This window comes from Scyliorhinus canicula, chromosome 21 (genome assembly GCF_902713615.1).
Source record: "Scyliorhinus canicula chromosome 21, sScyCan1.1, whole genome shotgun sequence".
In the NCBI taxonomy this organism is placed as follows: domain Eukaryota; kingdom Metazoa; phylum Chordata; class Chondrichthyes; order Carcharhiniformes; family Scyliorhinidae; genus Scyliorhinus; species Scyliorhinus canicula.
This window is the reverse complement of record NC_052166.1, coordinates 14,363,684-14,377,103: the sequence shown is the minus strand read 5'-3', so window position 1 is coordinate 14,377,103 and position 13,420 is coordinate 14,363,684. Positions and strand designations below refer to the sequence as shown.

General features: G+C 47.3%; 1 protein-coding gene across 2 annotated transcripts in view; it reads left to right on the top strand.

Annotated features, from left to right (window-relative positions):
* traf2b (Tnf receptor-associated factor 2b) overlaps nt 1-13,420 on the top strand; it is a 121,566-nt gene that overhangs the window by 101,077 nt on the left and 7,069 nt on the right. For both annotated transcript variants that reach the window (XM_038781711.1, XM_038781710.1), the window contains exon 8: nt 860-1,037. In XM_038781711.1, coding sequence (XP_038637639.1) covers nt 860-1,037 — 178 coding nt within the window. The remainder of the gene's footprint in view (nt 1-859; nt 1,038-13,420) is intronic.

The window sequence follows — 13,420 nt, the reverse complement described above, 5'->3', positions numbered from 1 at the left end:
ACCCATCCCCACCAGTACTGTACCCCAGTGTTATACAGTGACAGACCCATCCCCACCAGTACTGTACCCCAGTGTTATACAGTGACAGACCCATCCCCACCTTTACTGTACCCCAGTGTTATACAGTGACAGACCCGTCCCCACAAGTACTGTACCCCAGTGTTATACAGTGACAGACCCGTCCCCACCAGTACTGTACCCCAGTGTTATACAGAGACAGACCTGTCCCCACCAGTACTGTACCCCAGTGTTATACAGTCACAGACCCATCCCCACCAGTACTGTACCCCAGTGTTATACAGTGACAGACCCGTCCCCACCAGTACTGTACCCCAGTGTTATACAGTGACAGACCCGTCCCCACCAGTACTGTACCCCAGTGTTATACAGAGACAGACCCGTCCCCACCAGTACTGTACCCCAGTGTTATACAGTGACGGACCCGTCCCCACCAGTACTGTACCCCAGTGTTATACAGTGACAGACCCGTCCCCACCAGTACTGTACCCCAGTGTTATACAGTGACAGACCCGTCCCCACCAGTACTGTACCCCAGTGTTATACAGTGACAGACCCGTCCCCACCAGTACTGTACCCCAGTGTTATACAGTGACAGACCCGTCCCCACCAGTACTGTACCCCAGTGTTATACAGCTCTGAATTCCCTCTCCCTACATGTTTTAAAGGCTATGATGTCGAACTGTTTACGCCCAGTAATAGTGGGAGACAACCACGTAACATATCCTCTTCTTCAGCTAAACCCTCGTGCTGATCCCTGGTATCACTAAAAATACCAAAGTCAGAAATGCCCGTCTACCTGTCTTGCCTGTCCATCCTTAAACTTGTTGCTGTCTCTCAGGTGCGTCAGATGGAGCGTGCCACGGCCCTGAAGGACCTGGCCATAGCAGAATTGGAGCTGAAATTTCATGCACTCGAGTACAGTACTGACAATGGAAACTTTATTTGGAGAATATCGGATTTTAATAGGAGGAGGCAGGATGCGAAGTCCCAGCGGTCACCCGCCATATTCTCCCCAGGTTAGCTCCATCTTACTCTCATTAACTTCCTCTCAATATGCATGACCATAACGCGTGGAAAGGTGCTTGCATTAAATAATTTCAGTCAGATTAACATTTCTCATCATCGAGGATATGAGATAGGATCTCCCAACAGGACAATGCAATCTGGAATGCCAACGTTTCAATTGTAAATATATTGGAAATGGGGAGACCCCAGAGGAGCTGGGTTTACAGGAGATGTACTGGGGGGGGGGACTGTAACAGGTGGACGGGCTGTAACAGGTGGACGGGCTGTAACAGGTGGACGGGCTGTAACAGGTGGACGGGCTGTAACAGGTGGACGGGCTGTAACAGGTGGACGGGCTGTAACAGGTGGACGGGCTGTAACAGGTGGACGGGCCGTAACAGGTGGACGGAGTGTAACAGGTGGACGGGCCGTAACAGGTGGACGGGCCGTAACAGGTGGACGGGCTGTAACAGGTGGACGGGGTGTAACAGGTGGACAGGCCGTAACAGGTGGACGGGCTGTAACAGGTGGACGGGCCGTAACAGGTGGACGGGCGGTAACAGGTGGACGGGCTGTAACAGGTGGACGGGCGGTAACAGGTGGACGGGCCGTAACAGGTGGACGGGCGGTAACAGGTGGACGGGCGGTAACAGGTGGACGGGCCGTAACAGGTGGACGGGCCGTAACAGGTGGACGGGCCGTAACAGGTGGACGGGCCGTAACAGGTGGACGGGCCGTAACAGGTGGACGGGCCGTAACAGGTGGACGGGCCGTAACAGGTGGACGGGCCGTAACAGGTGGACGGGCCGTAACAGGTGGACGGGCCGTAACAGGTGGACGGGCCGTAACAGGTGGACGGGCCGTAACAGGTGGACGGGCCGTAACAGGTGGACGGGCCGTAACAGGTGGACGGGCCGTAACAGGTGGACGGGCGGTAACAGGTGGACGGGCGGTAACAGGTGGACGGGCCGTAACAGGTGGACGGGCCGTAACAGGTGGACGGGCGGTAATGCAGCAGGGAGCTGTAGCGGGTGGGGGAGCTTAACAGGGGGAGAGGGAGGATCTGTAACGTGTGGGTGTGTGAGCAGTAACGCAGGTGGCAGCTGTAACGGAAGGGAGAAACTGTAATGAGTAGGAGGTACTGTAACTGGGGGAAAAGCCGAAAAAGGGTGGTTGGGAGCTGTAATGGGGGGATTGGGAGCTGTAATGGGGAGAATGGGAGCTGTAACAGTGGAGAGTGGGAGCTGTAATGAGCAGGGGGAGCTATAACAAGTGGGGGAGAGCTGCAACAGGTGGGTCAGAACTATAATGGGGAGAGTGGGAGCTGTAACGGGCATCCCACACTGCATTAACAATGGTGCTGCATTACACACTGCATTAACACTCGCTGCATTCCACACTGTTGCTGCATTACACACTGCATTAACACTCGCTGCATTCCACACTGCATTAACACTCGCTGCATTCCACACTGCATTAACACTGTTGCTGCATTACACACTGCATTAACACTCGCTGCATTCCACACTGTTGCTGCATTACACACTGCATTAACACTCGCTGCATTCCACACTGCATTAATAATGGCGCTGCATCCCACACTGCATTAACACTCGCTGCATTCCACACTGCATTAACAATGTCGCTGCATTACACACTGCATTAACACTCGCTGCATTCCACACTGCATTAACACTGTTGCTGCATTACACACTGCATTAACACTCACTGCATTCCACACTGCATTAACAATGTCGCTGCATTCCACACAGCATTAACACTGTCGCTGCATTACACACTGCATTAATACTGTCGCTGCATTCCACACAGCATTAACAATGTCGCTGAATCCCACACTGCATTAACAATGTCGCTGCATCCCACACTGCATTAACAATGTCGCTGCATTACACACTACATTAACAATGTCGCTGCATTACACACTGCATTAACAATAGAACATAAAACAGTACAGCACAGAACAGGCCCTTCGGCCCTCGATGTTGTGCCGAGCAATGATCACCCTACTCAAACCCACGTATCCACCCTATACCCGTAACCCTACAACCCCCCCTTAACCTTACTTTTTAGGACACCGGGCAATTTAGCATGGCCAATCCACCTAACCCGCACATCTTTGGACTGTGGGAGGAAACCCGAGCACCCGGAGGAAACCCACGCACACACGGGGAGGACGTGCAGACTCCGCACAGACAGTGACCCAGCCGGGAATCGAACCTGGGACCCTGGAGCTGTGAAGCATTTATGCTAACCACCATGCTACCGTGCTGCCCTCAATGTCGCTATATTACACACTGCATTAAAAATGTCGCTGCATTCCACACTGCATTAACAATGTCGCTGCATTACACACTGCATTAACACTGTTGCTGCATTCCACACAGCATTAACACTGTCGCTGCATTCCACACTGCATGAACAATGTCGCTGCATCCCACACTGCATTAACACAGTTGCTGCATTCCACACTGCATTAACAATGTCCCTGCATTCCACACTGCATTAGCAATGTCGCTGCATTCCACACAATGCAATGTCGCTGCATCCCACACTGCATTAACACCGTCGCTGCATCCCACACTGCATTAACACCGTCGCTGCATCCCACACTGCATTAACACCGTCGCTGCATTCCACACAGCATTAACAATGTCGCTGCATTCAACACAGCATTAACAATGTCGCTGCATCCCACACTGCATTAATAGGGTCGCTGCATCCCATACTGCAATAGCAATGTCGCTGCATCCCACACTGCATTAACAGGGTTGCTGCATCCCATACTGCAATAGCAATGTCGCTGCATTCCACATTGCATTAACGATGTTGCTGCATTCCACACTGCATTAACAATGGCGCTGCATCCCACACTGCATTAACACTGTCGCTGCATCCCACACTGCATTAACAATGTCGCTACATCACACACTGCATTAACAATGTCGCTGCATCCCACACTGCATTAACAATGTCGCTGCATTCCACACTGCATTAACAACGTCGCTGCATTCCACACTGCATTAACAATGTCACTGCATTCCGCACTGCATTAACACTGGCGCTGCATCCCACACAATGCAATGTCGCTGCATTACACACTGCATTAAAACTGTCGCTGCATTCCACACAGCATTAACACTGTCGCTGCATTACACACTGCATTAACGATGTTGCTGCATTCCACACTGCATTAACAATGTCGCTGCATTCCACACTGCATTAGCAATGTCGCTGCATTACACACTGTATTAACGATGTCACTACATTCCACACTGCATTAACACTGTCGCTGCATTCCACACTGCATTAACGATGTTGCTGCATTACACACTGCATTAACGATATTGCTGCATTCCACACAGCATTAACACTGTCGCTACATTCCACACTGCATTAAGAATGTCGCTGCATTCCACACTGCATTAGCAATGTCGCTGCATCACACACTGTATTAACATTGTCGCTGCATTACACACTGTATTAACGATGTCACTACATTCCACACTGCATTAACAATGTCGCTGCATTCCACACTGCATTAACACAGTCGCTGCATTCCACACTGCATTAACAATGTCGCTGCATTCCACACTGCATTAACAGGATCGCTGCATTCCACACTGCATTAACAATGTCGCTGCATTCCACACTGCATTAACAGGATCGCTGCATTCCACACAGCATTAACGATGTTGCTGCATTCCACACTGCATTAACGATGTTGATGCATTACACACTGCATTAACAATGTTGCTACATTCCACACTGCATTAACACTGTCGCTGCATTCCACACTGCATTAACGATGTTGCTGCATTCCACACAGCATTAACGATGTTGCTGCATTACACACTGCATTAACAAAGTCCCTGCATTCCACACTGCATTAACAATGTCGATACATCACACACTGTATTAACAATGTCGCTGCATCCCACACTGCATTAACAAAGTCACTGCATCCCACACTGCATTAGCAATGTCGCTGCATTACACACTGTATTAACGATGTCACTACATTCCACACTGCATTAACACTGTCGCTGCATTCCACACTGCGTTAACGATGTTGCTGCATTCCACACTGCATTAACAATGTCGCTGCATTCCACACTGCACTAACACTGTCGCTGCATTCCGCACTGCATTAACAATCGCTGCATTCCACACTGCATTAACACTGTCGCTGCATTCCACACTGCATTAACACTCGCTGCAGTCCACACTGCATTAACGATGTGGCTGCATTCCACACTGCATTAACACTGTCGCTGCATCCCACACTGCATTAACAATGTCGATACATCACACACTGTATTAACAATGTCGCTGCATCCCACACTGCATTAACAATGTCACTGCATCCCACACTGCATTAACACTGTCGCTGCATTCCACACTGCATTAACACTGTCGCTGCATTCCACACTGCATTAAAAATGTCACTGCGTTCCACACTGCATTAACACTGTCGCTGCATCCCACACTGCATTAACACTGTCGCTGCATTACACACTGCATTAAAAATGTCACTGCATCCCACACTGCATTAACACTGTCGCTGCATTCCACACTGCATTAACACTGTCGCTGCATTACTCACTGCATTAACACTGTCGCTGCATCCCACACTGCATTAACACTGTCGCTGCATTCCACACTGCATTAACACTGTCGCTGCATCCCACACTGCATTAACACTGTCGCTGCATTACACACTGCATTAACGATGTTGCTGCATTCCACACTGCATTAGCAATGTCGCTGCATTGCACACTGTATTAACGATGTCACTACATTCCACACTGCATTAAAAATGTCACTGCATTCCACACTGCATTAACACTGTCGCTGCATCCCACACTGCATTAACACTGTCGCTGCATTACACACTGCATTAAAAATGTCACTGCATTCCACACTGCATTAACACTGTCGCTGCATCCCACACTGCATTAACACTGTCGCTGCATTACTCACTGCATTAACGATGTTGCTGCATTCCACACTGCATTAGCAATGTCGCTGCATTGCACACTGTATTAACGATGTCACTACATTCCATACTGCATTAACACTGTCGCTGCATTCCACACTGCATTAATGATATTGCTGACTTCCACACAGCATTAACAATGGCGCTGCATTACACACTGCATTACACTGTCGCTACATTCCACACTGCATTAACAATGTCGCTGCATTCCACACTGCATTAGCAATGTCGCTGCATTACACACTGTATTAACGATGTCACTACATTCCACACTGCATTAACGATGTTGCTGCATTCTACACTGCATTAACGATGTTGCTGCATTACACACTGCATTAACAATGTTGCTGCATTCCACACTGCATTAACGATATTGCTGCATTCCACACAGCATTAACAATGGCGCTGCATTACACACTGCATTAACACTGTCGCTGCATTCCACACTGCATTAACACTGTTGCTGCATTCCACACTGCATTAACAATCGCTGCGTTCCACACTGCATTAACAATGTCGCTGCATTCCGCACTGCATTAACAATCGCTGCATTCCACACTGCATTAACGATGTTGCTGCATTCCACACTGCATTAACAATGTCGCTGCATTACACACTGCATTAACGATGTTGCTGCATTCCACACTGCATTAACAATGTCGCTGCATTCCACACTGCATTAACGATGTGGCTGCATTCCACACTGCATTAACGATGTCGCTGCATTCCACACTGCATTAACAATGTCGCTGCATTCCACACAGCATTAACACTGTCGCTGCATTACACACTGCATTAACGATGTTGCTGCATTCCACACTGCATTAACAATGTCGCTGCATTCCACACTGCATTAGCAATGTCGCTGCATTACACACTGTATTAACGATGTCACTACATTCCACACTGCATTAACACTGTCGCTGCATTCCACACTGCATTAACGATGTTGCTGCATTACACACTGCATTAACGATATTGCTGCATTCCACACAGCATTAACACTGTCGCTACATTCCACACTGCATTAAGAATGTCGCTGCATTCCACGCTGCATTAGCAATGTCGCTGCATTACACACTGTATTAACGATGTCACTACATTCCACACTGCATTAACAATGTCGCTGCATTCCACACTGCATTAACACAGTCGCTGCATTCCACACTGCATTAACAATGTCGCTGCATTCCACACTGCATTAACAGGATCGCTGCATTCCACACTGCATTAACAATGTCGCTGCATTCCACACTGCATTAACAGGATCGCTGCATTCCACACAGCATTAACGATGTTGCTGCATTCCACACTGCATTAACGATGTTGCTGCATTACACACTGCATTAACAATGTTGCTACATTCCACACTGCATTAACACTGTCGCTGCATTCCACACTGCATTAACGATGTTGCTGCATTCCACACAGCATTAACGATGTTGCTGCATTACACACTGCATTAACAAAGTCCCTGCATTCCACACTGCATTAACACTGTTGCTGCATTCCACACAGCATTAACACTGTCGCTGCATTCCGCACTGCATTAACAATCGCTGCATTCCACACTGCATTAACACTGTCGCTGCATCCCACACTGCATTAACAATGTCGATACATCACACACTGTATTAACAATGTCGCTGCATCCCACACTGCATTAACAATGTCACTGCATCCCACACTGCATTAGCAATGTCGCTGCATTACACACTGTATTAACGATGTCACTACATTCCACACTGCATTAACACTGTCGCTGCATTCCACACTGCATTAACGATGTTGCTGCATTACACACTGCATTAACAATGTTGCTACATTCCACACTGCATTAACGATGTTGCTGCATTCCACACTGCATTAACGATGTTGCTGCATTCCACACTGCATTAACAATGGCGCTGCATTACACACTGCATTAACACTGTTGCTGCATTCCACACTGCATTAACAATGTCGCTGCATTCCACACTGCACTAACACTGTCGCTGCATTCCGCACTGCATTAACAATCGCTGCATTCCACACTGCATTAACACTGTCGCTGCATCCCACACTGCATTAACAATGTCGATACATCACACACTGTATTAACAATGTCGCTGCATCCCACACTGCATTAACAATGTCACTGCATCCCACACTGCATTAACACTGTCGCTGCATTCCACACTGCATTAACACTGTCGCTGCATTCCACACTGCATTAACACTGTCGCTGCATTCCACACTGCATTAAAAATGTCACTGCATTCCACACTGCATTAACACTGTCGCTGCATCCCACACTGCATTAACACTGTCGCTGCATTACACACTGCATTAAAAATGTCACTGCATCCCACACTGCATTAACACTGTCGCTGCATTCCACACTGCATTAACACTGTCGCTGCATCCCACACTGCATTAACACTGTCGCTGCATTACACACTGCATTAACGATGTTGCTGCATTCCACACTGCATTAGCAATGTCGCTGCATTGCACACTGTATTAACGATGTCACTACATTCCACACTGCATTAAAAATGTCACTGCATTCCACACTGCATTAACACTGTCGCTGCATCCCACACTGCATTAACACTGTCGCTGCATTACACACTGCATTAAAAATGTCACTGCATTCCACACTGCATTAACACTGTCGCTGCATCCCACACTGCATTAACACTGTCGCTGCATTACTCACTGCATTAACGATGTTGCTGCATTCCACACTGCATTAGCAATGTCGCTGCATTGCACACTGTATTAACGATGTCACTACATTCCATACTGCATTAACACTGTCGCTGCATTCCACACTGCATTAACGATGTTGCTGCATTACACACTGCATTAACAATGTTGCTGCATTCCACACTGCATTAACGATATTGCTGCATTCCACACAGCATTAACAATGGCGCTGCATTACACACTGCATTACACTGTCGCTACATTCCACACTGCATTAACAATGTCGCTGCATTCCACACTGCATTAGCAATGTCGCTGCATTACACACTGTATTAACGATGTCACTACATTCCACACTGCATTAACGATGTTGCTGCATTCTACACTGCATTAACGATGTTGCTGCATTACACACTGCATTAACAATGTTGCTGCATTCCACACTGCATTAACGATATTGCTGCATTCCACACAGCATTAACAATGGCGCTGCATTACACACCGCATTAACAAAGTCGCTGCATTCCACACTGCATTAACACTGTTGCTGCATTCCACACAGCATTAACACTGTCGCTGCATTCCGCACTGCATTAACAATCGCTGCGTTCCACACTGCATTAACAATGTCGCTGCATTCCGCACTGCATTAACAATCGCTGCATTCCACACTGCATTAACGATGTTGCTGCATTCCACACTGCATTAACAATGTCGCTGCATTACACACTGCATTAACGATGTTGCTGCATTCCACACTGCATTAACAATGTCGCTGCATTCCACACTGCATTAACGATGTGGCTGCATTCCACACTGCATTAACGATGTCGCTGCATTCCACACTGCATTAACAATGTCGCTGCATTCCACACTGCATTAACGATGTTGCTGCATTCCACACTGCATTAACAATGTCGCTGCATTCCACACTGCATTAACAATGTCGCTGCATTCCACACAGCATTAACGATGTTGCTGCACTCCACACAGCATTAACACCATCGCTGCATTCCACACAACATTAACACTGTCGCTGCATTCCACACAGCATTAACAATGTCGTTGCATTCCACACTGCATTAACGATGTTGCTGCATTCCACGCTGCATTAACAATGTCGCTGCATTCCACATTGCATTAACGATGTCGCTGCATTCCACACTGCATTAACGATATTGCTGCATTCCACACTGCATTAACAAAGTCGCTGCATTCCACACTGCATTAACACTGTCGCTGCATTCCACACTGCATTAAAAATGTCACTGCATTCCACACTGCATTAACACTGTCGCTGCATCCCACACTGCATTAACACTGTCGCTGCATTACACACTGCATTAAAAATGTCACTGCATCCCACACTGCATTAACACTGTCGCTGCATCCCAAACTGCATTAACACTGTCGCTGCATTACTCACTGCATTAACGATGTTGCTGCATTCCACACTGCATTAGCAATGTCGCTGCATTGCACACTGTATTAACGATGTCACTACATTCCACACTGCATTAACACTGTCGCTGCATTCCACACTGCATTAACGATGTTGCTGCATTACACACTGCATTAACAATGTTGCTGCATTCCACACTGCATTAACGATATTGCTGCATTCCACACAGCATTAACAATGGCGCTGCATTACACACTGCATTAACGATGTTGCTGCATTACACACTGCATTAACGATGTTGCTGCATTCCACACAGCATTAACGATATTGCTGCATTCCACACAGCATTAACAATGGCGCTGCATTACACACCGCATTAACAAAGTCGCTGCATTCCACACTGCATTAACACTGTTGCTGCATTCCACACAGCATTAACATTGTCGCTCCATTCCGCACTGCATTAACAATCGCTGCATTCCACACTGCATTAACGATGTTGCTGCGTTCCACACTGCATTAACAATGTCGCTGCATTACACACTGCATTAACGATGTTGCTGCATTCCACACTGCATTAACAATGTCGCTGCATTCCACACTGCATTAACGATGTGGCTGCATGCCACACTGCATTAACACTGTTGCTGCATTCCACACAGCATTAACACTGTCGCTGCATTCCGCACTGCATTAACAATCGCTGCGTTCCACACTGCATTAACAATGTCGCTGCATTCCGCACTGCATTAACAATCGCTGCATTCCACACTGCATTAACGATGTTGCTGCATTCCACACTGCATTAACAATGTCGCTGCATTCCACACTGCATTAACAATGTCGCTGCATTCCACACAGCATTAACACCGTCGCTGCATTCCACACAACATTAACACTGTCGCTGCATTCCACACAGCATTAACAATGTCGTTGCATTCCACACTGCATTAACGATGTTGCTGCATTCCACGCTGCATTAACGATGTCGCTGCATTCCACATTGCATTAACGATGTCGCTGCATTCCACACTGCATTAACGATATTGCTGCATTCCACACTGCATTAACAAAGTCGCTGCATTCCACACTGCATTAACACTGTCGCTGCATTCCACACTGCATTAAAAATGTCACTGCATTCCACACTGCATTAACACTGTCGCTGCATCCCACACTGCATTAACACTGTCGCTGCATTACACACTGCATTAAAAATGTCACTGCACCCCACACTGCATTAACACTGTCGCTGCATCCCACACTGCATTAACACTGTCGCTGCATTACTCACTGCATTAACGATGTTGCTGCATTCCACACTGCATTAGCAATGTCGCTGCATTGCACACTGTATTAACGATGTCACTACATTCCATACTGCATTAACACTGTCGCTGCATTCCACACTGCATTAACAATGTTGCTGCATTCCACACTGCATTAACACTGTCGCTGCATTCCACACTGCATTAACGATGTTGCTGCATTACACACTGCATTAACAATGTTGCTGCATTCCACACTGCATTAACGATATTGCTGCATTCCACACAGCATTAACAATGGCGCTGCATTCCACACTGCATTAACGATGTTGCTGCATTACACACTGCATTAACGATGTTGCTGCATTCCACATTGCATTAACAATGTCGCTGCATTCCACATTGCATTAACGATGTTGCTGCATTCCACACTGCATTAACGATGTTGCTGCATTCCACACTGCATTAACAATGTCGCTGCATTCCGCACTGCATTAACAATCGCTGCATTCCACACTGCATTAACGATGTTGCTGCATTCCACACTGCATTAACAATGTCGCTGCATTCCACACTGCATTAACAATCGCTGCATTCCACACTGCATTAACGATATTGCTGCATTCCACACAGCATTAACAATGGCGCTGCATTACACACTGCATTACACTGTCGCTACATTCCACACAGCATTAACAATGTCGCTGCATTCCACACTGCATTAACGATGTTGCTGCATTCCACACTGCATTAACGATGTTGCTGCATTCCACATTGCATTAACAATGTCGCTGCATTCCACATTGCATTAACGATGTTGCTGCATTCCACACTGCATTAACGATGTTGCTGCATTCCACACTGCATTAACAATGTCGCTGCATTCCGCACTGCATTAACAATCGCTGCATTCCACACTGCATTAACGATGTTGCTGCATTCCACACTGCATTAACAATGTCGCTGCATTCCACACTGCATTAACAATCGCTGCATTCCACACTGCATTAACGATATTGCTGCATTCCACACAGCATTAACAATGTCGCTGCAGCTGTTCAAGAAGACAACTCACCACTACCTTCTCAAGGACAATTAGAGATGGAAAATAAATGCTGGCCTTCAGGAGATTTTCAATAAATGAATAATGTCGTCCCCACTCTCCCCTCAAACCTCGGTGTCGCTGCACAGTTTCCTTCCCGCCCCCACCTCGGTTGTGCCTTGGATGTGACATAAAAGATTGTACTTGCCTGTCTCTGCTCCTTGATTCTATCATTGATGCTGAAAAGCTGCTGCTGATTGATAGATGTGACCCTGAACAAGGAGTCAGAAAGCAGAACTTTGCACCCCTGAGGTGTCTCACCTGTCCCCTTCACTTCCATCATCACCTGGCATCCTTGCTGTGTGTTTCTGGAAACATTTATGGAAGTGGGGAAGTTTAGGGAAGAGCCGCCCCTATAAGTTTTCCATTCCGCACCCAGGTCCCATATCACTCATTACCAAAGAAAGGTACATCACAGAATTAGATAGTTTTACAGCACAGAAAGAGGCCCTTCACCCATCGTGTCTATGCTGACCATCAAACACCTATCCATTCTAATCTTATTTTCCAGCACTCGGTCCGTCGCCTTGTGTGCTGTAGGGTTTCAAAGTCTCATCTACATACTTCTGAAATGTGTTTCCTGCCTCTGCCACTCTTTCAAGCAGCGACTTTCAGATTCTCACCATCCTCAAATCGTCTCTAAACCTCCTCCCATTACCTTGAATCTATGCCCCTTGGTTATTGACCCGTCCACTGAGGGGAAAGGTTTCTTCCTGTCTACCCTGTGTCCCTCTTAATTTCACACACCCCGATCATTCCCCCCCACAGCCTTCTCTGCTCCAAGGAAAACAACGCCAACCTAACCAGCTTCTCTTCATAGCTGAAACGCTCCAGCCCAGGCAGCATCCTGGTGAATCTCCTCTGCACCCTCTCCAGTGTAATCACATCCTTCCTATAGTGTGGTGACCAGAACT